The sequence below is a fragment of the Megascapheus bottae genome, chromosome 6, assembly GCF_031878675.1.
Source record: "Megascapheus bottae isolate mThoBot1 chromosome 6, mThoBot2.hap1, whole genome shotgun sequence".
NCBI lineage: Eukaryota > Metazoa > Chordata > Mammalia > Rodentia > Geomyidae > Megascapheus > Megascapheus bottae.
This window is the reverse complement of record NC_143514.1, coordinates 17,531,406-17,559,119: the sequence shown is the minus strand read 5'-3', so window position 1 is coordinate 17,559,119 and position 27,714 is coordinate 17,531,406. Positions and strand designations below refer to the sequence as shown.

The 27,714-nt window shown below is 40.1% G+C and overlaps 1 protein-coding gene across 2 annotated transcripts in view; it reads left to right on the top strand.

Annotated features, from left to right (window-relative positions):
* Vav3 (vav guanine nucleotide exchange factor 3) overlaps positions 1-3,869 on the top strand; it is a 337,639-nt gene extending 333,770 nt beyond the window's left edge. For both annotated transcript variants that reach the window (XM_090334297.1, XM_090334298.1), the window contains 2 exons: positions 2,231-2,382; positions 3,003-3,869. In XM_090334297.1, coding sequence (XP_090190423.1) covers positions 2,231-2,382; positions 3,003-3,044 — 194 coding nt within the window. In that variant the 3' untranslated portion in view covers positions 3,045-3,869. The remainder of the gene's footprint in view (positions 1-2,230; positions 2,383-3,002) is intronic.
* Positions 3,870-27,714: the final 23,845 nt, after the last annotated feature.

Sequence of the window (27,714 nt, the reverse complement as noted above, 5' to 3'; positions counted from 1 at the left end):
TCCCAGACAATCCCTAGAGCTTCATTACTACTGTGCACCTTCCTCTTCTCTGTCGCAGTCATTGTGTGTCATGACATTTCACTTCTGTGTGTGTGTGTGTGTGTGTGTGTGTGTTCATTCCTCAACGTGACATTTTATAATGTGTCCATGGATAGGGGGAAAGGGGGGGGCGTGGAGGCCAGAAGTATAAAGGGAGAGAGAGTACTCCTCAATTGTCACTTGAGGACTAGAAATTCTAGCTAAGCAAAGGCAGTATTTTTGTGTTTCTGTGAAGAAAATGAAAAGAACCCAAGTCATAGCATTATCTCCAAACCGAAGAGTAAAACTCAGCAGATATTGTTTAAGAAGACAATCAATTCTACAATTCTTCAGTTCTTCAGTTTGTACCCACACATTTTGATCTTATTTTCTAGAGAGTTAGATGCTGCTGAGATGACTTAGAGAGGACTGTGTTATGGCTAGGGAAACTATATTTTCTTATAGGTTTAAGAAAAATAAATCTGTAAATCCCAGTAGACTCATAGAGTTGTGAAATGGAAGACTCTAGAAGTCGGCTAGTACAACCTTTCATTTTATAGGTGAGAACAATGTGGCATAGAGGGGTTAAAGAGCCTGTGCAAGGTCACTCAGTTAAGCTGATGGTTGGTTGTTTTCTCTTTTTTTCCCATCACAGGGGTATTTTGATGCTCACTGACTCTTAGAGTAGTGCCTGAGCTATGGGACAGTTTTCAGTGAGGAAACCATTAAAAGCGGTTTGTGTCCTGAGCAGTAAAATAAAAGGGCCTATTTCTGCTCCCTTTACAGTTCTGAAAATCAACAGCCTTGCCATCCGTTTATCTTATGATTGACACCCCCGGAGACTAAAAAACAGTATCCGTCATTACAAAACCATGCATAATAAGCCAAGCTCCCCATTGCCAAGCAGGCAGCCTCTCCCAGGAGGGCTGGGATTTTAACAGTGGTCAGCTGGCCACTGGCACAGTGAAGAAATACAGAAGGAGGGGATTTCCCATTTGTCTCTTTCTCACAACTAAATTCCTCTTACCATTTAAGATTTATAAAGTCTCACCACTCTCAGATGAGTGATTCTCAGAATCACTGAACATATAATTGAAAATACTTTATAACCCCAAAGAGCAACAGTGGTAGAAAGTTAATATAAAAGGTGTTATAAAGCACTGAGACAACCAAACAGACACTGCTTGAAAGTGGTTTTCCTTTCAGAACAGAGCATACTCCTCTCCTGACATAAAAAATATTCAAACATGCCAACAAAATCTCTGAACACAGAGATGAACACCCTGACATTATGGTTTTGATTAGATGCATCATTACATTTTCTGTAAGGCAGTGTTTATTTGAAAGGAAGAAGATGGGAGTGGTGTTTGTGTGCCCTTTTCTGTGAACCTTGCTTCACTGTTCCTCACATTAACAAAATTATATAATAAATTAATAACTGAGTTTAATGCTTAATAATTAAAGCAAAAGAGCTTGGATAGATGAGAAGTGACTCTAAATTAAAAGTGATGAGATCAAGTTGACAAACTTGGATCGGAGCAAAAAGGTCAGTTGTTTTGATTAATACGGGAGGCAGTTACTCAATGACCACATCGGACTTGACCTTAGAAATTCAAATGAGGAACAGATTACTTAGGCTCTATGGTTAATTTTGCTAAAATTATTATAGATTTGGATCTTCAGATTGTAGCATAGATATTCATGAGGGTTTTTTGGGGGTTTTTTTTGGCAGTCCTAGGCCTTGAACTCAGGGCCTGGGCACTGTCCTTGGGCATTCTCACTTGAGCCACAGCACCATTTCTGGCTTTTTTCTATGTATGTGGTGCCAAGGAATTGAACCCTGGTCCTCATACATGCTAGGCAAGCACTCTACCACTAGGCTAAACTCCCGGCCTTCATGAGGGTATTAAGATTATTTTATTACTATTATTATACTGAAAAAAAACCATTTCATTTTACGAGTTTTTGTGAAGCTTATGAAGACAGAATAGTGGCTCTTCAAATTTTATGAAACAGATTTGCCTGCCCCTGATTGGATTGAAACAGCAATTGCGCTGTCTTCAAGCTCCCTTCCATCGTCATGGGTGTGTAACGCAGTCACAGCCGTGTGTTTGAGCACATCAATAACATTCATCTGATTAGACTCTTATGGCAGTTCACCAACAGCATGTCAACTCTGACTCCATAGCATTATTTTTTTTTCTCTCTTCAGTGCTAAGCCCCAAAGTGCTGGGCATTGCCATAGCTCGGTACGACTTCTGTGCGAGAGACATGCGAGAACTGTCTTTGTTGAAAGGGGACGTGGTGAAGATTTACACGAAGATGAGTGCCAATGGCTGGTGGCGAGGAGAAGTCAATGGCAGGGTGAGGTCTCTCTCTGATGGTCTTATGTGTGAATGAAAGAGGCCTTGAGTAGTCATATGCAATCATCACCTAGTGTAGTCTACACCCCACAGGCCCCTGGTCTCCAGACATTGGGGTGAGGTGGGAATTTGTGCCCTGCTGGTAATAGGCACACACTGAAAATAAGTTGAGCACAAACCTTAGATTCCTGTTTGGAAAGGAGCATTTCTGTTCTTCTCAGAACCTAAGCATTAATGCACACACTCTATGTTTAGTGCCAGATATTGGTAATAGCTGCTGATCTCAAGGGGAAGGAATGAGCCAGAGTACTTCTGTGCTTACATCCTATTCTAGAGCAGAAATAGGAATCGTCACGTAGTAGATCCCCACATTCCATTTCATTTACATATTTATTTATGTGCCAGCAGCAGATTACTGTTTAAGCTTATTTTATTCTCCCCTTTCTATCACTTACTGTATTAGGCTCCTAAGAACAGTTAAGCCCATTTTCTTTATCTACAGTGGGCTGTAAAACCTTAGCTTAATTGAGGTGCTATGAAAACTAAATGCTCTGCGTGTAGATTTTTTGGAAGTGACAAGTATAAAACCACGTTGCTCTATTGGTTGTTTTTCTTTTTCAGATGGGCTGGTTTCCATCCACATATGTGGAAGAGGATGAATAAGTTTCTATCCAACGCAGCACCCTGCACCCAACATCTCGGAGAAGGGATAAGCAGAAGCCTGCACAGCATGATGAATTAACTGAAGGGTTCGAAAAAGCTGCATTTCTGGCTTTTCAACATCCTCCCTCCCTTCTTCCCTTGTTGAAGTCTTAACACTGGGATTTCTAAAGATGCTGGTACTGACAGATTAATGGCTTGCCTAGAGCTGTGCAAGAAACAGCCTGCCAGTCTGTCATTGTCATAGACCAAGGCAGAATCAAAAGTTTTTCTTCCCAAAGGAGCCCTACAACCATTGGTTCAGCTCTTTATTTCATGGAGTCAGACAACATAAATGTCTGCCATTAGTAAATGCCTGATGCATATTCACTTTTATTCTTGTATGCCATTCACCAAAAAATTTGATGGTACCAGGAAGTAAAAGATCAATTTTTCTTTTCTCAGCATGAAGCAAAATTAGAGTCCTGCTGTTTGGAAAAGATCCACCCCTTATACTGGAAAGATCCAGTATGCCTAGTCTTCGGTTGTTCAACAGGTGACTCATTGCCCAGGGGACACTGTTCCCCACAGATCTTACTCATGATAAAATGTGAGAAGCAAATGTTCAGGTTTGTATCATAAGTGATGTATTCCAGAAGGGTTTTAACTATTCATTTGATGTCCCAATTACATTTGCAACCTCTTCATCCCTCTAAAAGGGGGCGGGGAGGGAGGAGAGACAAAACACATGAAAGTGTCTCCATATTAAATCTTCAAAACTTTCATGCTTTCATAAGGTCCTATTGGAAATGCCATGCTAGACTTGATAAAATAATGGTGTCTGGATTTATTTTACCAAGAGCTTGAATAAGGTAGCAGTGTTTACAGAAACTGATCAAGGGCTAGAGTAAATCATTTTATAATAGCAATCTCAACACATGCCTTTTCCTCACTCCTGGAGAGACTCCAAAATATACTGACTGATTCCTACATTTTTCTCTGAGTGTGTAGAGTAACACAAACAGCTTTGCTGAGTATTTTGGAAGGAAAACTTCCAGATTTTCTCATAGTCAACTCTTCTGAAATCTGACCTAGGTATATCTTAACTGGTGGGAAGACGAGTTTTACAGTGCATTTCTTTTGCCAAGCCTTCCCTAAATTATATGAGGAGTCTCTAAATATGTTCTCCCTGGAATGCACAGAGTTCCCAGTTCAGGCAACTGAATTTGACTAGTTCACACACCCTCTTGTTGATGCAATATTTCTGCCATTGTTGAAGTCATATTCCTGACAAAATTCTGAGTGTTTCTCTTTGGGAATAACAGACATTCAAAAACACTCACCTCTTACAACCGAACTAAGAGCATTCAGTTGTGAAATGTCTTCATCATCTTTGACATCCCCCCTCGGGGATATTTCATGGATACCCTTTTCCATTAGAAACCCTCATGAGTTAGGCCTTCTCCTCTAGGATAGATTCAAGACCTTTACCTCAGAATTATGTATACTGTGATTGTGCTTTAGAAGCGATTATTTGCTAAAACTAGATTTTTTGTATATGTGTAAATGATCATGAAAATGTATTTTATAAAGTGTCCTGTACAGTAAGCTTGCCCCCACCAAGGTATATAATCTTGGAGTGGATTCTTTCTCATCAAGTCTTACCTGTGACTCTGTCTCAAGAATGTTTCCTCTGTTATTATTAGCCAAGATGTTGCTCTGGAGAAAGTACAGCATCCTACAAATTAAGATACTCCTGTGTAGGCTGTTATAATTGTTTATTCTAGTCAGCGGATTCCCTGCCTCCTCTACAAGTGGTGTGTGGTCTTCTGTTGCATTTCATTGGTCGAGAGGTTTCGTAGCAGAGGATATTAGAGGAACCCTTTCTCATGACATTACAAATTGCATCTTTGTCTACATTTCATACTTTGTATTGGAGACTTTAAATGCTGCGGATTTGTGTAGATTTCTAATACCAAAGACAGAAGTAAATGGTTTCCATGTACTATGTTTTGCCTGAATGCAGCCCTTCGTGTAATAGGCAAATTAGAACCGTATCTTTTTTTGTAATATATTGTAAATATGTCAATACAATAAATAGTTACTTCTTACCTTTAATTGATTTTGTGAAGGCTGAAGATTCTTTCCATTAAACCATCTCATAACTCATATTCTAACATCATAATTACCATGGAAACACAAGCCCTCATTTTGGTCCACTTTAGGATTACTGGCCTAATATATGAGCCAAAAGATAATCTTAGTAGCGAACTGTGGCATCTACTGACAGGCCTGTGATGTCTCACGAACTGCTTTCTGAACCTCAGATGTGATTACAATGACCCCAAAAGGCAGAACTTCACATGGTCTCCTTTCTCAGATGAGGAAGGTGAGGGCCATAGAACAGGGCAACTTTACTAAGATCTATGTAGATGGCTGTTAAGTGCCAGAGTTGGGTTTCATCTTGAGCAGTTTGGCTCTGGAGCCCATATAACCATTACACTATCTTGCCCCACACTTTCTAGGAGAAGTTAGGTATGTTTTAAGCTTTAAGCTCACATAGCCAAGAGGATACAATCTGATATGTAATGGTGGTTTAACCAGTTAATGATTCAGTAGAGAATTCAGAGTTATTGTTATTCCCATTCCCTAAACAGACATTGTTCAGAGCAGTAGGGATTGGAGGATGGGATTCTTTTACCTTCTCTTGATTTACCTTTTGCACTGAAAGTCAGGCTGGGAAGCAAACTTCTTCCCCTGACAGAGTAGGGCAAGAGGTTCTCAGTTGTAGGTGTGCATTTGTTTTCTGAGGACCAATGGAGAAGTGCTACATAATAGTAGCCTACAGTCAATTCCACCATCCCAAGATGTGCAGAACAGATACTCTCCATGCTTTCATTATAACACAGGAGCTTCCATTCTTTACACTGGAGGAACTGATCCTACTGTGTCTTTTATGTCTTTATAACTTCATTTTGACATAAGAACACTTCTTTTTTGTTTTGTTTTGTTTTGGTGGGTCATGGGGCTTGAATTCTGCCTGGGCCCTGTCCCTGAGCTCTTCAGCTCAAAGCTACCACCCTACCCCTGGGTGGTGTCCCTGAGAGCTCTTCAGCTCAAGGCTACCACCCTATCCTTGAGCCAAGTCCCACTTCCCATTTTCCGGAAGCTAATTGGAGATAAGAGTCTCAGGTCCTTTTGTGTACAGGCTGCTCAGATCTCAGCCTCCTGAGTAGCTAAGATACAGGTGTGAGCCAGGCAAGAACATTTCTATGACTCTTAGATCTGAGATCATCATCACTATCATCCTGACCACTGCCAGTAGTGCTGGGAAGTACTCCACCCGTGTTTCAGGTTGCATGGGAACATAGCCTTGGTAGTACTAAAATGTGTGGTCTTGTGCCAAGTAATTGGTATGTGTCAGTAGATAGTGCTTTGATGGCCTCTTTTAGTTCTTGGACAGCAAGGAAGGAGGGGAGAGAGCATCGGACAGAAGCCAGACTGACTACCTGGAATCAGTTACCCACCCCTGCCAGTCAGGACTCCAGCCAATCAATATGATCAGCATACCTTATTCCTAGCATGGTGAAGACTCATGGGACGTCAATACATGTAAAGTGTAATTGTGCCTGGCTTATAGAGAGCCACATTCCATCATCATCATCATCACTGTCACTGTCAGATGGACTTGCTGAAAAAATTGTATGGTTGCCATCATTACATTAGTTCCTTAGACATAATTCAGGTTCATTTATTAGGTAAGGTATGAAATCCTTAAATTCTAAGTTAGCCTCTCTGAGATGGGAATTAGACTACTTGACATCACAGAAACAGCATCAAGTCAGTCAGACTTGGGCTCAAGCCCTAAGTTTGCCACTGACTTTTCTGAGCATCTATTGCCTCTCCTGTAATAAAATTAATCAATTAATAATTTTATAATAAATTACAAGTGTTTGGAAGAACAGTTGTGAAGAATCATGAAAAATGAAGCCTGATGCAGTCAATGATCAAGAACTGGTGGTGTGTGGGGTTAGAAATATGGCTGAAGTGGCAGAGTTCCTGCCTATTAAGTACAAGGCACTGGGTTAAAACCTCAGTACTGCAAATGAATGCATGAATGAACAGACGAATGAAAGACTATTGGTCTTCTCTTTATGAACTATAAATAGGTATCAAATTATATGCTTGCTGCCTTTAATCTGAATGTAATTGAGTTAGTGCTTTGTTTCTTAGGCTGTAATTTTCAATATTCATATTATAGACAAAATGAAAGATATTCAGGAAGATTACTATGCAAACCACAAACAATCTCAGAAGTCAAATTTAACAGCTCCATGTGATTACAAACTAGGAAAATAGAATTTTTCTCCCAGCTAAAACCATTCAGACTTAGTTCATTAGACTCTTCATTTCTCATGGAAACTAGTTTTCTGGGATTGGTTGGATTCTGATTAGAAATGTTATGAACCTGTCTAGTCTAGCTGACTTTGGAAATCACTTAATTGTGGGTAACGAATAAGTCTCAGAATGGAGGTCAAAAAGAAACCCTCTCTCTCATTAGGCACCATTGATTAGAACAGATTGCAGAAAACAGTGGACAGAAAAACAAATTTCTTTGGAATCACTGTGGACTCTAGCACTGTCAGACAGAATTGCTAGGCACAGTAGCACTGCATGTAACAACTAAGGCTCACAGCCAGAGCATGGCAGGCCTTGCTGCTGAGATTCAGATAGCCCAAAAGTCCCATGATGTCCTGTCATGAGTAAGGTGAATCCCAGAATGGCTGTGTTCAACCTGTGATCTGGCTTGCCCAAAAGCATACAGATACAAAACAAAACAAAACAAAATTACCCACTGGCAATGTAATGACAGAACCCCAACTTGTCCTGCCTGTAGGTCAAAAAAGTGCTTTTTAGCTTCCTCTATGATATTTTTACTCTGAGTTTCTAGCAATTTCTATAATCCCTACAGGTTTTCCTTTCCCTTCTAAGGAGAGAAGGTGCTGTGATGCCCAAACCAGAAATGTGACATGTCACCATCTCCCCCTCTCTTCTTGTCAGCAAATATCAATAAAATTTGAGATGTGTTGGTAGACTTAATAATGACTCAGTCTGATCAAGAACTGTTGTGGATTTTCTAGTGATTGGACTGATAGGAAAGGGAAGACTGGTTTTCATTTGTTTTTCATGCTCAGTGATGGTTGCAGAGCTGTCCCCTTTCCTCACTACATGAGTTCTTTGGGTGCTCTCATCTGTTCCACACACTCCACCAGGCATTTACTGCACAATCTCTCATTTAGCTCTTGTAATCCTTCTGAGAGTCCATGAAAGATGGCCATCATCTCACCCTTCACTCAAAAGAAAATTCTAGTCCTAGTACAGTAACTCTTTATTGTACTCGGGCTGTTGGTCTTTTATTTTTTCCTTTTTTTGTTTTTAAATAAAGCTATATGACTTGTCTTATTCTTCTGCTGGACCTGTCTTGTCAAAGATGAAGCAACCTTGTGGTTAAGGCTTAGCCTTAGAGCCAGTCTATCTGGCTCTACTACTTAGCTTGCTAGCTGTCATTGGCAAAGTTGCTTTCTCTGCTTATTCCTGTTTCCTCAAGGTTAAAGTGAAGTGATGCGTGCACATATTGCACAAAAAGTAAGTGAGGTAATGTGTCACAAAAGAACCTGGTAGAGAATAGACAGCCAATAAAACATCAAAACCTAGTTTTTTTTTAAAAAAATTTGCCACCATTTAAAAATATCTACAGAAAACTAAATGTGGGTGTGTGTGTGTGTGTGTGTGTGTGTATGTGTGTGTGTGTGTGTTGGTACTGGAACTTTAACTCAAAGCATGGGTGCTATTGCTTAGCTTCTTCACTCAAGGCTGGTGCTCTCCCACTTTCTACTGCTCTACTTCTGGATTTTTTCTGATTAATTGGAGACAGATTTATCTCCTGAGTAGCTAGGATTAAAGATGTAAGCCACCTATGTTCAGTTTTAGAATTAATTACCTTGTGGAAAAACAAAACAACAACAACAACAACAAATCCTTGAGGTTTATTAATCAATGAATCTTGGTCAATATCACTCCTTTCATTATTCTTCCTATCTCTCCCAACACCTCTCATTCTCTCAGTATTTTGAAGTTAACACAGGTATAGGAAGAATAAAACCCTCCCTTTCAATTTATGTTAACCTTTGGAAGAGACATTCTTGAATTAACTGTTCACATTAGTAATGCTTTGAAACTTGTGCACAAGCGGAACACTAATCACTCTATAAGAACAATCTACTCCTCCATAACATATTGCTCCAAAATTTCACAGTTGAAGACAGCAAACACTTGGTATTGCATCGTTTCTGGGAGTCATGAATGGATATTTTCAGCTCACTGTCACCTATGAGGCTTCAGTCAAGGTATCAGGCAGAGCCAGTTATCTCAAGATCCAGGAGGCATTTGGGGAGGGCATAGCTACTCCCAAGCTTCTCCATGCAAAGCCCATGGCTATGTCACAGCATGGCAACAAGCTCCTTTCAAAGTTTCACATCTATGAATGAAAGAACAGGAACACTCAAAATGAAATCTCATCTTGTTAATATTCTTACAAGTGACAGGCCATTACCGCTGTTCTCCTGTGTCCTTTAGCATTGAGTTCCTAAGTCCAACCCTCTCAAGGGGAAGGGATCACACAAGGACAAACATCTACACAAATCGGAAAATGCCAACATCACTGAAGGCAAGTAGGAAGCTTTGGGGGAAGACATAGGTTGGGTTGGAGAAATGTGGCTGAATCTAGAGTTCAGTTCATGTAATGGGGTTTGAACTCAAGGCCTTCATGCTCGCTCAGCTTGTACTATACCACCTGAGTCATGACTCCAGCACAGCTTTTGGTGTTTTACCTCCTGAGTAATTATGATTACAAGCATGAGCCACCTCTGTCCATCTTTAAAAGTTTAGGTTTTCTTGTTTAAAGAAAAAATCTCCACCGGGAGTTTGGCCTAGTGGTGGGGTGCTTGCCTAACATGCACAAAGACCAGGGTTCGATTCCTCAGTAACACATACATAGAAAAAAGCCGGAAGTGGTACTGAGGCTCAAGTGGTAGAGCTCTAGCCTTGAGAAAGTCCAAGGACAGTGCTCAGGCCATGAGCTCAAGCCCAGGACTGGCCAAAAAATAAAAGAAAAAGAAAAAGGAAAAGAAAATCCCCTATGATGCCTTAAATCTAAGTTTACTGAGGCCAGTTCAATACCATCTCCTAAGTGGGGCATAAGGATGAGTGAGAGCCAAGTGTCTCTACGGAAGAGTTCAAGTTTGCCTTTTGTCATTTAGAGAATATGTTCTAAGGATATCATTGTTGAGACAGACAAAGGAAAGTAGCTGTAGAAAATTTCCCAAGTATCCATAAAGTCATTCATTCATTCCCTCAATTGATATGTTTTGAGCTTCTTCCAAGTACTCCTTAGTTCTAGGTTTCAAGGGTACTACCACAAACCTGATGCAATTCGACAAGTGGAACTACTGAGTGCAGATACCAATAAGGAGTATGTAGATGAATCATGTTAGACACTGGTAAGTATGGTTGAGAGTGGAAGCGAGGGGGAAATTAGTGAGGAGAGTGCTATTTCAGACACGTGATCAAATGAGGAAATGAATTTTTGTTTGTTGATTTTTCAAGACACAGTCTAGCCATGTATAGAGTAAGTTGGCTTTGATTTCACGATCTTCCTGCCTCAACCTCCCAAGTGATTTTTGAGTAGAAATTGAAATGAGAAAGGAAAATATGTGTGAATATTTAAATACTTCATGTTTGGAGGACATGAGGTCCCTAGGAGAAGGTGAGGAGGAAGAGAGGAAGAGACAATGTCAGAGAGTGTCCTTGGCTGTCACTGGAGGTTTTAAACCCATGAGTGATATGCTCTAATTACATATCAGAAAGTTCACCCTGGGTACTATGTCGGGAGACACAGCTGGAGCTGTGAAATTCACACTGCTGGCTTCCACCGTGGCTCCTGACTTACCGAGGCTATCATAACAAAGCACTACAGAGACCTATGCTTCATAGTTCTAAAGTCCAAGGTCAAAGTGCCTTCAGGGTCATATCCCTCTGAAGGCTGCTAGAGGCATCTGTTCCCAGAGTCATTTTGAGCTTCTGTGGTTTCTTGGCTTGTGAGAGTATGTTCCTAATCTTCATTTGGCTGTGTGTGTGTGTGTGTGTGTGTGTGTGTGTGTGTGTTTGTGTATCCAAGTTTCCCTTTTGTCACAGGTAGAGTCCTATACTTTAGCAGGAGCTCATCTTTAAGTCAGGTCATGTTTTGACCTGGGGAACTCCTTTGGGAGTTCAACATACAAATTTCGGGGGAAGAGTTTGCACATTTCAATACCCAACTGTTTCCTTCCTTATATCAGGTTATTAAAGTCCAAAAAATGCAAATGCCTTAGTCAAAATTAAGAAAGAAAACAGCATGGGAAGAGACAAGGGAGCTAAAGAGAGAATTACCAAGATGCACTTCAGGCTTGTCTCTATTCTGCTCAACCTCAGGTATATAAACAAAGAGAGGAGGAAATCCAGGTAGAGAATGAGACAAGACCGCTTCTACCTGAGTATTTGTTGGTTTCTCAGGCCATCATTTCCTGGTAAAAAACTTTTTCTTTTCTCACCCTATGTGTCAGGATTACACATCTTCTTGCCAGGAGAAGAAAGCTCTTAGGTCCTTTTGTGTGAGTGAGCTCATTAGGAGCAAGCAACCTATTTAAATGAATTAATGAAACACTCTTGAATTCTGTGCAAATTATGGCTGTATAATATGAAGGAGGAAGGAAAAGTATGTTGTGGTTTTGCAAAGAGGTAGGAAATGCCCTCAGCATTTATTACACTTAATGATGAGATATTGTTGCTAAATGGCTTGAAAGAGAAAATTTACATTAATAATATCTGATGCAATGAATCTAAAATGTTGTGTGTTAGTGGGGTATCTTCTTTACCTTTTTTATTCAGCCTAGCTGATCTACTCATTACCTCATTTATTCTCCTTTTTATTCATTTTGGTTTTTAAGATCTTACCTGAAATATGACCCTGGATGCATATTTGGGAGAGGCCTTTGGGAAAAGAGGAAAGGGGTAGATAAAGCCTAATTTAATATCCCTGAAACTATACATCAGCTAGTGTCTCATAGTGCAAAGCTGTTAGGCAGAAATTCCCAGAACAAAACCTTCTGTACTCTCTTGGGACTTCTCAGCACAGCCCCAAATACAGTTGAAACCATGCAACGAACTTGAATGCTCACATGACGAGTTATTTTTAAAATAATTAGCAGTCTCAAAGCTCTTAAGGTGATAAAAGTACATATATTTTTAAAAAGATAATTCTGTAATCCAATTAATGAGGAGATGGAAATAGCACAGGAATGTGGGGAAAACAAATCAAAAACAGACTCTAGTCTTCCCTCTTTCACCAACAAGCCAAGAACCCCCAACCTTTCGAGGTGCAGTATTCTTATTTATATAACAAATGCATCAAGTTTTCCTGCTTCCAGTTCTCAGATTCTGCTGGTGCGACATCAAGACACTCAATAAATATTAGATCTGCCCATGATGTGTCCACATGGAGTCAGAGGAGTGAATGGGACCAAGAGTGGAGGTTCAAATCCAACTGGATGGACAACTTGGAAGGGCAGAAGGTTTAATCATTTCCTTTGAGTTTCTTTTAGCAGGAATAGGAGACTAGGCCACAAATAAATATACATGTCCCAAAGCGACAAATACAATGTAAAACAAAGGCAGAGAGGAAGAGAGTGAGAGGGCTCTTTTATCTGTGGGGCTCAAAGATGGTGTTCCTTAGCAGAAAGGAAGGGGGGATCTGCATCTTGTACTAAAAGGCAATGGAAAAAGCACTAGGCTTGCCTTTTTGTCAATGCTGGAATGACTCATGATTAGATATTCTTCATTAAAGAGTGATCGTGAATGAGTTACTGAAGAGAGAGGATGGAAGCAGTGAGACCAGGAATGCACTATACTGTGTAACTCAAGGGTGAAATGTTGGTGGCTCCACAGAATAATGGTTTTACATCAGGTTATTTATAAGAAGTGTTGGGATTCAGATCGATTTTATAATCATCACTGGCCTTGCCCAAAACTTGAATATAGAATTCTAGATAGAGAGAATTCTTTAAGGTAATGCCAAAATTGTTGGCTTGTACTACTTCATGTATGGAATTCTACATATAGATTAAGGATGAGAAGCTGATTGGGGAAGAAAGCGAAAAGTCAAGTTCTAAGCATATTAAGCATATGATTCTCTCAAAAATTACAAAGGGATAGCAGTTTGAGGAGAGGTGAGGATAGGGGAAAAGCATGTAGAAAGAAGTAACATATTCAAGTATGGCTTCAAAGCCATTGGAACTAAATGTGTGTGGGAGGAAAATTCAAGCTGCTAATTGAGACCCTAGAGCATCCCAATGTTGAGATTTGGGGTAGAGAGGAGTCCAGCAATGAAGATAAGACACAGGAAATTGTCTACTAATTTTCCCCACCATTCCTCTAAACCTCGCTCTATCTATACCAGCATCCTCCCCTCCTGTTGCTATGGTAACTGTTTCTGTACTGTTCAGAGTCCACCAGTTCTCCTACTCATGGAATCCATTTATTCTGCACTTACTTATTATCATTTATTCCTTTATCCTGAGTCTATTTCAGTCTGACTTTTGATTTTAACACTCCACAAAACCCACCCCAAATGACAATATCGAATTCAATGTTCAACTCTCAGCATCATTTGATTGCTGTTTAGATGTTTTCCTCTTTTTTTTTAAAAAAAAAAAAGTGACTCAGCTTCTTAAGCCTTTTACCACCATGATAGCTGCTGCTTCCTGGACTGCTCTAGTTTGCTTAGCGATTATTTAGTACCTGCCATATGTCAGCCATTGTTCTTGGCACTAGGGGTGTGGAATTGAACAATCTGAAGTTTGGTCTCATGGAGGCCATTGCACTACAGTAGGTAGAAACAGATGATGATGTTTTAGATGTCAAGTAGAGAAGTATCTGAAGAACGTGAGGAAATCCTCACCTTCAGCTACTGCATGTGATACTGGAGATCAAGCAAAACAGCTGCTTTGCATCCACCAGTTAGAGGAATGACACCCAAAGTTTTAATGGAGGGGCAGAAATGAAAATGGAATGGATTCAAAATAAAAGGACAAATGAAGGACAGACAGTGGCAAGTGTGTTCAACTTCCTTTGGGACATTTTATGATTGGAGCTCTTGTTCTTCCTTTGCTCTGAAATGCTTGCCTGACACTCGAGGCTGTTCATCCCTCAGTTTCGATGTCCTTTCTTACCAGGCGCTCTCTTCAATTCTCACTGCAGGGATTTCACTTGCCCCACTGCAGGTTGAAAAGCAATGACATAGGAAAGGGCTCCTGTCCTGCTTCTTTCTCCCTCTTCATGACCTATGATTTCCATGAGGCCCCATATCTTAAAGTTTCCACTAGCCCCAGTCCCAAGCCGGGGACCAAGCCCTTAACTCATGAGCTTTGGGGTGTCATCTAGATTCAAACCACAGTAGTGCCCAAAGCAAGAGTAAAGCCATCAATATTCACAACAAATTTCTACTGAACTGATAGTTGCAGTACCACATAGGTGGTAGCCACCTGAGGCAATTTAATCCAGTCATCCCATAAGTAAAATGTATGAATATATTTTCTGATTAATCCTACCTAGGAGAAAGTAAGTTGCTACTACATAATGGGTCAGAGAAGATTACAGAGTTACTGTAGGAGCACCTCTTAGTATTTCTATAACCTGTGCTAAAGATTAGGAAAAAGGCTGGGCACTGTGGCTCATGCCTGTAATCCTAGCTACTTGGGAGGCTGAGATCTGAGTATCAAGGTTCAAAGCCAGCTGGGGCACTAAAGACCATGAGACTCCTATCTTCCATTAACCACTACAAAATGGAAAGTGGCGCTGTGGCTCCAGGGGTAGGGTGGTAGCCTTGAGCTGAAGAGCTCAGAAGCAGTGCTCAGGCCCAGAGTTCAAGCCCCATGACCAAAAAAAAAAAAAGATTAAGAAAAAGTACAGAAAACCAAAGTCAATATGTATGTATGTATCTCTCTATATATATACATATAGGCTCATATGTGGGTAAATACTGTATATGTATGATACTGTATATACTAGACATAAAATATATTATATATAATATATAGAATAATATGTATATACTATGTAATATATAAAAACTAATGTACAACATAGAATAATATATACAAAATATACATGATATAATTAGTGCATTATATGTAAAATGTATTATAGTGTATACACACATATATCTACATGCTTATACATATACATATATTAGTTCTGGTGTATATTCATTTGTAGAAATGAAGTAGTGGTGAAGCCTTCTTTATTAATTTAAATACATATATTTGTATACTTTAGGTAGATCGGTAGGTAAATACATACATATATGTATATATCATATATATCAGTTATATATACATATATATATAACTGATTTTTCTTGTGTAACTCTCCTACTTCCTGACATAAGCTCTGCTCACAGTAATTAACTTTACATTTCATTGTTCAAGTTATAGTACAACAAAGTGAGAGTGTAAAACAACTAGAAAAGGAATGAGGGTCACCAGAAGATGGACAAAGGGACACATGGGATTTGCAATACTTTTCTTAGGGGGAAGAGATTATATATTTTCAAATATTTACATCATACTTGGTGGAAGTGGGTTTTATTATTGCCTTCAGATATTAAACATGCTTAACGAGGAGTGCATAATGCCATGTTGTTAAAGAATCGAAAGTGACTGAGAGTGACTCATGCCTGTACTTCTAAAGCTGAGATCAGAAAATTGCAGTTTGAAGCTAGCTGGAACAGGAATGTGCCAAGACTCTTACATCCTACAGGGGTAAGGATTAAGGATACTGATTGGGATGTACAGGGAACTATAAAGAGAAGGCCTGAGGCAAGATCCTATTAACTCACTGACGGGACACATTACAATACTTTTATGACAACATCTCTCATTCTCCCATCTCATCATTTGAGTTCAGTTGTGAGCCAAAGGACAAAGGACTGTGAGCAACAATATTTTCTTTTTTTTTATTGTAATTAGTAAAAGGGTTACATGATATTTGCCAGATAGAAGGTGCATTAATTCACATACATTGATACCCTTTCACATGTCTTGGCCCCCTTTTCCCTCCCCCCCACGCCCCCCACCCATCTTGGTTTTCCCCCCTTCCCTATCAAATTTCAAATAACCAAATACAAATAAGTTCAATATATCAGATAACAAAGTGAGATACTGTAAAAATATGAGACAACCAAGGGACAGCAAAGGAGATGAGAGACAACATAGTACATTAAGGACAACAATCATTCGTTATATGGCTTTTGTTTCAATATCCTGGAGGACCTTTCAATTAGCTTCATACTATATGGCCTTATGTATCAAGATTTTGCTCTATTGCAGATTTCTGCTAGTAGAGCCCAAGGTTTCTACTGATTATGACGAATGAGGGAAACCATTGAGCCTAAGTTCCTTTGAGTCTGGCTTACCTCACTTAATATGATTTTTTCTAAGTCTTTCCATTTCCTAACAAATGGGGCGATGTCATTCTTTCTGACAGCAGCATAGAATTCCATTGTGTACAAATACCACAACTTGTTGATCCACTCATCAACTGAGGGACATCTAGGTTGGTTCCATATCTTTACTATGGTGAATAGTGCTGCAATGAACATTGTTGTGCTAGTGGATTTAGTATGCCCTAGTTTCTGGTTGGGTAAATGCCAAGTAGTGGAATTGCTGGGTCATAGGGGAGTTCTATGTTTAGCCTTTTGAGGCACTGCCACACTGCTTTCCATAGTGGTTGAACGAGTTTGCACTCCCACCAACAGTGTAGTAGTGATCCCTCCTGGCCACATCCCCTCCAGCATCTGTTGTTATTAGTTTTCCTGATCCTGGCCATTCTAACTGGAGTGAGGTGGAATCTTAGAGTTGTTTTGATTTGCATTTCTTTTATGACTAGAGATGTTAAGCATTTCTTCATGTGTCTATAGGCCATTTTTGTTTCTTCTTCAGAGAAGACTCTCTTTAAGTCTTTGGCCCATTTTTTAATGGGATGGTTGTTACTTTGGAGATTAGTTTTGGAGTGATTCAATTTTTTGAGCTGTTGATATATTTTAGATATGAGGCCTTTGTCCGTTGTTTGGTTGGTGAAGATCTTCTCCCACTCTGTAGGCTTCCTAATTAATTTACTAGCTATGTCCTTTGCCATACAAAAGGTCCACAGTTTGATGCAGTCCCACTTATCCAACCTTTCTCTGATTTGTTGTGATTCTTGGTCCTTATTAAGAAAGTTTTGACCTGTGCCAAGGAGGCCTAGTGTATCTCCTATTCCTTCCTGTAAAGTTTTCAGTGTGTCAGCTTTTACCTCCAGGTCTTTGATCCATATTTTCTAGTTGACCTCCTGAGACTTAGAACAGGAGGAAGAAAGGCAATGAATTATACACGCAAGTAGTGTAGAGAATGTCCACCAAGCTCTTAGTGTGTGTGTGTGTGTGTGTGTGTGTGTGTAAAAAGAAGTTTGCTCATTCCAGATATACCTATTATCTGTTGCTAGGATATCTTTCCTGCCACGAATTATCTTATGGGAAACACTTCACTTAGTGGACCACAATTAAGCTATTTATTGGTTGGCCATTGAAGTAAGATAGCAAATGTCTATTTAGGTGAAAGCTATCTGGCTTAAATGTTTCAATGACTCTGGCATATTTGTCTTTTTTTTTTTAGGAGCCATGGGAGCACACACACACACACACACACACACACACACACACACACACACACACACACACAATTTATCAGAGTATTCTATGCATCTAAACTTACATGTGTTTGGACTCCTGCGTTTGGGATGGCCTGGACAAATGATAAAAATTAGTCATTTTCTTATCATTAGGAAAATTAATTGAGGAGCACCAAAAACTTGGATGGTGCCTTCACATCAGTTCTCATCTTCTTTAATGAATTTAATTGGAGATTGCCTCTTTTGTACTCAATATTCGAGTTTTCACTGAATGTCACTGCATTCTAAATATCAAATGATTCTAATGAGCAAAAAACAATTCAAGCCATTTTAATCAGAGAAATGACATTCAAAAATCACAAAAAGCCTGGGTGAAATGACTTGTGCTGGGAATTAAGATTTCCCTCTGGCATTGGGGCCTGTGGCAGCCTGGCTTTGCCTCTTTGTTCATCTGCTGGCAAAAGCAATCTGGGATTTCCCATGCTGGAATCAGGGTCCCTGGGTTCACTAGCTATGGTAGAGCATTACTCTGTCATTAAACCTCTGGGAGAATTTGTACCTGATGGAACTTACTTGGTTGCTACCCTCCAATGTCAAAGTCAGTGTCCTTTATCCTATTTATTTATTTATCTGTTTATTTACTGTTTACAGGTAAGAATGTCCTCATCTTCTTGTACGTTTACGACTTGCTTGGATGGAAGGTTAAATGAAGAGACTCCTAATAAGAAAGAAATGGGTTCTCAATATGTTCAATATGTGTATCAATTTTTTTCTCTCTGTCTTTTTTTTTTTTTTTGGCCAGTTCTAGGCTTGAGCTCGGGGCCTGAGCACTATCCTTGGACTTTCTCACTTGAGCCTCAGCACCACTTCCGGCTTTTTTCTATGTATGTGGTACCGAGGAATGGAACCTGGATCTTCTTGCATGGTAGGCAAGCAGTCTACCACTAGGCCAAACTCCCGGCCCAATTTTTTTCTTTTTTCTTTTTGTTTTTTACTGTCGAAGAAAGTGAACTTTCTTTCTGGGATTTGAGGATGGTGTGGGAAGGCACTGCTTACTTTAGTAAGCAGCAAAATCCTTTGCGTGCTCATGTTTCATCTTGGACAATTGGTATGGATTTTTTTTATTCTATGTCATGATAGCATGAAATGTAAGAACAATGTTCTGTAAGAATTGTAGCTTCAAGAAGTTATGTCATATTTTTCTGTGGCCTAAGTACACCACTTGGAAATGTTTTCTGAGAATCACATACTTGCATATCAAATTAGCAAAAACTAAACACACACATACATATATATGCACATATATGTGTATTTATATCTTCACACTAATATGTGTATGTGTATATAGTTATGAGTTCATAGCTTCAAGACTATGGGGTATAAACTATGAAATCCAACTTTCTAGAAGCAAGATTATCAAGATCAGTCACATGCACAGGCCTTATAATTCAACATTAGGAAACTATCAAAGGAATAGAACACAAGGTCAGAGCTCTGAAAGTGTTTGTTGTACAAGCCATCTAAAAGACTCAGAAAGAATGCCCAACAGCAATGAATCTATTTAATGAATTAAGCTATATGCAATCCTGGATTATCTCATTCCTCTTTTTTCCTTTGACCTAACAATGCCCACATTTTGTTAGGGTTTTCTTCCTCCTCACCATCACCATCTCAGCTCGTTTGTAGCAGCTGGCATGCTATAATTAGTGGATTCTGCTTCCAAAGATAAACTCACTCAAGATACAAAGCTCACATTTGGGGAAAAAAATGCATATGTTTTGTACCAAAGGTGTGCAGACTTGTTTTTCTCCTCATGATTTCCCTGAACTGCACAACATAACTATTTCCACAATATTTGCCCTCTGTGACATAATATAATTAACCTAGAGATCATGTAAAGTGGGGATGTGCATATTGCAAAAGAGACTTGAGCATTTCAGATCTGGGTATCTGAGGAAGTTCTAGAAGCAAGGCCTGGATAATAAGGGTTGCTGCTACTTGATGATCAGCTTGTCTTATGCTAACTTGATAGGCTTAAGCCAATCATAATAAATACACTAATAATGATGTTATTAAGCCAATAGCCAACTTTTGGTATAGTTATTATTTTAGGCCTTAACTAAACTGTCCAAGGTAGTTCTCCCTAATGCTTCTTACTAGGTCAAACTCACTCTACATTCTCCTGTTTTGACTCAAGAAATCAGAAAACAAATCAGTGCATATCCAAAACTCCTTGAGTCCAGGTTTCTCTCGTAAGTTTTCCCGGCTACATATACACCTGTGAGATTTGGAAGCAGGCAAGGAAGAGGACCCATCTTTTGATGATAATGTGAACAGACTTGAGTACTGGAAGCTGCTAGCATTTTTGAACCTCTTTCTCCATCTGTAAATCACAGGCCACAATGGTCACTTCTGATAGAAGTTCTGTAGATACTCATGTCCCCCTTTTTATATTATTTCTTATCTGTGATGACAATGTCACTTACCCAAGAGGTCTGAGAATTCTTTGGGTACATTTTTTTTTCTTTTTGGCCATGACTTCTCTTGCCCAGAATCAAGAGTCTGATTACTGAGGTGAGCAAAGTGCATGTGGGCATTCAATCCAGATCCGACCTGCTCAGACCCCCGGTTTTGGACACCGTGCCTGTGGCTTCCTTATGAACACAGTCTGACAAAGTTCCAGACAATAGCGATTCAATGTTCACACAAGAGAAAGGGAATGGGGGCTTAGGGAGTGGAGAGCTATTCTTGGCCCTGATACTTTCAAACTGTGACCATAGGTAAATACATTCACCCTTCAAGACCCCTGTTAGCTCATCAGAAGGAAGGTTTGGAATAGGTGTTCTCAAAAAGGCCTTTCCAATTTTAGCAGCTCCATGGATGAGTGAGACAAAATCGTTGGATGTTTTTATGCAAACTTGATCTTTCTGCCTCCTAAGGTCAGCTTTGAAATGTTTTTATTTGACATCTATCTTTTAAAACATACCCTTTAATAAAATTTTCTCCAGAGTACAAAGTATACAAAATAACAATTAAAGTATACTGCTTAGAATAGTAAGGTCCAGGGTACATGATAAATTGGCGGGTGGGGGAAAATGCTGATATTTTATCTTCTTTGACTCACACATGGACAGTTTCATATAATGGAACCTAATAAAATGTTACAAAAACAAGTTGGATGTGAGTGGCTCAGGCTCATAATCCTAGCTAGCCTAGAGGCTAAGATGTGAGGATTCTGGTTCAAGCCAGTGCAGGCAGGGAAGACTGTAAGACTGTTATCTCCAATTAACCACCAAAAATCTGGAAATAGAACTGTCGCTCAAGTAGTAAAGTGCCAATCTTTAGTGAACAAGCTCAAGGACAGAGCCCAGGATATGAATCTAAGCCCGGGCAGAAACACAAAAAGTGCAAAAAAAGAAATTTAATGGGTTATGTTTGTTTTGAATATCAGCAAGTTATATATTCATCTGATTTTCTTTTTCAGACATGGATACAAAAATCTTTTGAGTTATTTTCTTTGGGAAAAGCATGAGTGTGGTGGAAAACAGAAAAGTTACTGCTAAATTTCACTTTCCTGGAGACTATGAGAAATCTATTCTAATCCAGAATAGTCATTGAACCAATATCTATAACTGTGATTCTGATGTCAAAATAGCAAAACAATCTATCACACTTGTGTGCTGAGTACTATTGAAATGCTGGTACCTCCTGTCATGGATGGGGTCTGAGAACCCACTGTAATGGTGAGGAAACTGAGGTGTATAAAGTTTTCTTTATTGTTCCAAATCATATAGCTAGCAAGTTGTCCAAATAGGATCCACATCTGCTATAAATAACCATATGCCATGTCAATCACAGACAAGTGTGCTTTATAATGAGCAAACTGGGTATGCGTTCACAGTCTCATGGTAGCTGGACACATTCTATGCTGTTCTTTATATCTGTGCAAGGAAGCTCTATGGATTTTGTACGAGAGGTAGATAAGAATATCCAGGTTAGAAGAGCCCAATTGTTTTCTTGTGCATAGGTGTGTGTGGGAAGTGGGTGCACGTGTATGGGACATGAACTCAGTCTGTGGTGCTGTCTCTTAGTTTCTCCCCTGAAGGCCGACACTTTCTCTCTTGAGCCACATCTCCATTTCTGAATTTTTGGTGGTTAATTAGAGATAAGAATCTCAGGAACTTTCCTGCTAGGGCTGGTTTTGAACCAAGATCCTCAGTTCTCAGCATCCTGTGTTGCTAGGACTATAGATGTGAGATACTTAGCTTGCCAGTGCAGTTTTCCTATGTAACTTGCATCATTGAGTTCTGAGATAATGCCTTAGAGGTATTCCTATTCGAACTTCTGTCTTAGATACTGAAATGGAATAGAAACTCTCAGATGATTTCTATTGTTTTTTATATGTTAGATGAATAAGAGAACATCATATGATTAAGGTTATAAATAAAAACCCTTCATCTACTCTTACTCAGTGCACTGCTTAGCTATCTACTGGAGATGAAATAACCTTAAAACAGTAAACCCAGGGATTCAGGGTGATTTTATATTCTAACATATGTTATACCTTCAAAGTTCCCTTTTAATGTTCCCATTTCATTGATTTGGCTTGGAAGTACCTAGAATTCTTTTTTTTTTTTTTCTTTTTTGTAGGTCATGGGGCTTGAACTCAGCCTGGACGCTGTCCCTGTCTTCACCTAAGGCTACGGCCCTACCCTTGAGCCACGCCCCACTTTCCGTTTTCTAGAGGTTAATTAGAGATAAGAGTCTCAGGTCCTTTTGTGCCGAGGCTGGCTTTGAACCTTGATCCTCAGATCTCAGACTCCTGAATAGCTAGAATTACAGGTGTGAGCCACCGTACCCAGCTAGCACCTAGAATTCTTATTAGTCAGTCATTTGCATTGATTCATAAAGAAATCGGGCTGGTCATTTCAAGTATGAGAACAGCATGCAAGTCCCTGTCCAGGACTGCCCCAGGAAATCAACTGGATCGTGAAGGGGAGGAGACACCTCACCTCAAATTGAGACGTTAAAATGTTATCACTGGAGAGTCTGTCCTAGGAACTTGCAGATGGATGATGGACTGTCTATAGAGCCTAGTAGTTTCCCTTGGGTACTCTTCAGATTCTGAGAAATTTGCACACCTTTTTCCTTAGCAAGCAAGTTATTTTCAGGCAAGAAGATGCAATAGCCCATTTAACATTATAGAGTAAAAAACAAACTTCAGTCATGCAGCAGGTTGGGATTTTGTTCATTGTTTTTTGGTGTGATTTGGAAGGCCACATCTGCTCCCAATCTACTCATAGAATTTCTTTTAGGGTTTTACTGAGTTTAGATAGTCCATTCTTAGGTCAGCAGCTATTTTACTTCTCTAGGAAGATTTGAAAGGGCATTATCTGATGATGGCCTTGGTGCCTGGACACAATGACTTGAAAGCATGCCCGTGGTTATCCTTTAGCCTTCTTCATCCAGACTGGAGTCCTTTTCACAGCCCCATCTGGAGTTCTTGGCTCAGGATTATAGAAGGACAGATTCCTAGCAGATGGTTTATCAGAGGATCTGGCACGTGATTTGGCCAAGAAAACCTCGTCTAATACTTCTGAGTTTGGGAAGCTTCAGAGGGACGGGTAGCTCCAAGCCTTCTGCACAATCAGGAATGTTTTGCTTATTAGAACTTTAAAAAAAAGATGCTCTGAGTAAATACTAGGCAGCAGAAGTTCTGGAGATCTGGCTCCACAGATGGCACCAAACTAATGTATCCCTTTAGACCAGTTTTATGACATCTCTGAAGTCTGGGATAGGGCCAAAGCCTTAAGCCTGAAAGGAATGAAGCTAATTCTAAAACTAGCCATTCTGACAAGTGATAGCTTAATTTAAAACATGCCAATCTGATCAGTATGAAGGCTTAAAGTAATATAATCAAGACTTCTTCTCCCATGTTCTTTTCCATTTGAGGTATCTGCTAGCTCTGTCCCTAATAACTGAGCAATTCCATATTTCCACTTGCTCAAGTGAAAAAAAAAAGCATCAGTGAAATCAGTCCAAATTCCTGTTCCCCTTCTATATAATATTCAGTCCATCAGCACATCTTGTCATCCCTCCCTTCAAAATTCGCTTCTCCTTTAGCCTTTTAGCCCCCATCCTGGTTGCAGCCTCCACCATCTCCCAGCAGTGTTATGGCAGTGGTTTCCTCTCTGGTTCTTTCTGTCTTTTCACCTGTTCAGACTACTCCTAACAGAGCCATTGTTGGAGTGAAACTGATGAACTGGTGGTCCATATTACTGCTCCTCCATGGAAGATCCTTCCAGTGGCTTCTACGACTGGCACAGTGCATGTTCCACAGACCGCCTCTGCCTGCCTGCTAATGTAGCTCCGACCTCCCCACTCTTCTCTCACTAGTTCATTCCTTCTTAGTCTTATTGGTCTCTTGTCTGGCCCACCAAGTCTTACCTTGTCATCATGTGCCAGATAATTGTCTATTCCCCCCAGGTAATTTTTCTATTCCACGTACTATCATTAAATATACTAAATATATTATAGCCAATGATATGATATATCTACGAACAATACGTGTTTCACTATTTATTTTGCTTTTTTTCTATTTCTCACTACTAGAGCATAGGTCCATTCAGTCAAGGAATCTTATTCTTTGTAACATTATTTTACCAAGAATAGAACTTGAGAAAAAGCAGGCATTCACATAATAGTTCTTGAGTAAGTAAATCATATTATTTCTCAAGTGCATGCAAGACACAGTGCTACTCATTGGACATATAATGGCAAAGAAAACAGAGAAGGAATTATGACCTCACTGATCACAAAAATCGAATAGGCAGAGAATATGGTCAGGTAATTAGTTAAATATCAAAATAAGAAAGGGTTAACAAATTTGAAGAACAACAGAATGTTGCACTCAACTAGACAGTAGAATTTGGCAATGTGAAACAGAACTTAGACCCTGTTCCAGTTACAGGTTACCCTGGTCATGGAGAATCCAGTGAAGGATTTGAAGAAGGTGAGTGACATAATCCTGTGTGGATTTGTAAATTCTCTCCTGGCTACAGTGTCATGACAGATGGAAAAGGTCACGAGTGGATTCAGAGAAATATAGTAAGATATATTTGTTTCAGTGAGTGAGAAATGACAGTCAAAGCCTGGGATAGTTTGCTTTAGAGAGAAGGACATGAACCCAGAGCCAGAGGACTGTGGGTGGATTTGAGTAGGTGGGAAGTAAGTTGGGGCATTGCATTGCTCCTTCACCTTCCAGTGGCTTCCATCTTCTGAGATGGATAAATGGAGTTTGGGATGCAGAGTGAATGTGACTGAGGGAGGGTCTGAGTCATCAAAAATGAGCAGTACACACACGTACCCAGCGGTATGCATGACTCCCAGCTCTAGACCAAAGAGTTCATACAAAAATAAGATCCCAGTGATAGCAGTGGCCAGACTCACAAGGAAAGAGTTGGGATGAAAAAGGGAAAAATCAACGGAAAGAATTTACACTACTAAATATCATTAAGAGATCACATAACACAGGGAATAAAACTGATTCAGTGGCAGGGAGTTTTTCCTAGGGGTAGAGTGTTTGCCTAGAATGCATGAAAACCCAGGTTCAATTCCTTAGTATCACATGTGTCGGGGTTTTTGGTCCTTGGTCCCTCCCAACCTGTAGGAGGGATAGACAGAAAACCACCCTGACCAGGACAAGCTGAGAAAGGAAAGGGCCAACTGACGGCCTGCACCCAGCCCTCCCTCACTGGAGGACAATTAGATGTGTCAGGGAAGACCCGTGTCAAGGCAGGAACTCGTTTATTGAGGAAGTCCATTCAGCTAACATAGGATGCAGGCGCCTATCAGCACAAAGGTGGGCAGGGCGGGGAGGTACTCTCATTGAGGACCATTCAGCTAACATAGGAATCATGTGCTGTCCTAGAGGGCAGAAGTGTTCCAGACTACCCCAGAGGTGACCTGACTTTACATCACAAACCACAGCCACGCGTTTCAACAGGGCGACAGGCAGGTTGGGTTCCAAAATCAGGAAATGAGCACTGGACTACAAGTTAGGCATCATTTTACAGCATAGGTTTCCATTTTCCTGATGTGTTGTGCCCCACAACATACATAGGAAAAGCTAGAAGTGGTGCTGTGGCTCAAGGGGTAGAGCTCTAGCTTTGAGAAAGCCCAAGAACAGTACCCAGGCCCTGAGCTCAAGCCCCAGGACTGACCCCAAATAATTGAAGAAAGTAAGCACATTGAAGTCATGGTGGGAGGAGTTTCAGGAGCTCATGGAGAAGTGGTGGCAGGGTTGAGGAAGTGGAAGCAGAAGGTAGACAATACTTGTGGAATTTATCTGTGGCAGGGAGACATGCACACCATTAGAGGGTCTAAGGTGCCTAGATGAGTGCATTATCTTTCAGGAGAGAGACACTCAAGGGCTCGGGTATGTTCAGAGAAGACAGAAAATTATCCGGGAAGAAGTGACACTAGAACACTAGCCTTGAGCAAAAGACCTCATGGAGAGCACCCAGGGCCCCATGACTGACAAAAATAAAGTGATCATGGAGTGGCACATGTGTGGCATCCATGCAAAGATTACAGAGAAAGAATTGGCCAAAAGAGAATGGCCAGGGCTGAAGGCAGGATTGCACTCGGTGCTGCTGAGGAACACAACGACAAGTGTGGCCAAAACCTACTAGTTCAGAGGTGATGGTGACTGTAGACCTAGGAGCTCACAGAGCGTCCTGACAAGCAATGGGTCTGTATTTTACTTTGAACATGATGACCCTGTAGTAGTTTCTGTGAAAACTCTCATAAATGCACGTGGCCTATGTGAGGGCAAAAACCCTTCTCACAGCCTCAGAGCAAAGACCTTCCTTTTCTAGTGTGTCTTGTCCATGCAGCCTTTGTCTAACACCAGCTCTTCATGATGCTCTAAAATTCTCTAACTCCAGAGTTAGCAAAAAATGATGCAGGAGAGGAAGAAAAACGCATCACTCAGAAAACGAAGGGAGCGATTGGTAAACACAATCCTGAGGTCACTGAAGAATTTTCAGTGACAGTCGGACCCTGCTTTCCTGACTTAAAATTCCTTTCCTATGCCTGCTTCATTTACATTGAAAGTCCAAATCCTTTCTGCCACTCAGAGGGACCTGGCCCAATTCCAATTTCACTATCTCTTTTCTTTCTTCTCCCTTCCCGCCTAGGGTAAGCTCCGGAGGACAAGACTTATAGTAACTTGCAGGCTTCTCTCTTCCAAAAAACAAACTCTTTAGTTAGAAATCTGTATAATCCTTTCCTTCACTTTACATAGTCTTTTTTTTGTCTTAAATATCACCTTTCCAAGACTTGAAAAAAATCATATTAAGTGAAGTAAGCCAGACCCAAAGGAACATAGGCTCCATGGTTTCCCTCCTCTGTAATAATTAGTATACATCTAGGACTCTCCTAGCAGAGGATTACAATAACACAAAACCTAGATGTACTAAGAGATAAGAGACATGAGACTAAATGAAAGGAACTCTAGGATATGGAAACAAGAGCTTTATCTTGTGTGATTGTTGTTCTTAATATACTATGTTATTTCTCTTTTGTTGCCCTTTGGTCAATCTCATATTGTATCTGACTTTGTTACCTGGCATATTATACATATGTTTATTTGTTTATTTGAAATAGGAAAGGGAAGGGGGAAACAAGATGATTAGGAGGGGCTGGGGGGGAGGCAAATGGGGACAAAAACATGAGAAGGCGTATCAGTGTGTGAGAAGTAATGTACCTACTATCTGGCGACTATAACTGTACCTCCACTATATATTACAATAACAAAAATAGCTTTCCATAAGGCTTTCCTTATGTACTTGATCTCAACTTTCAATACCTT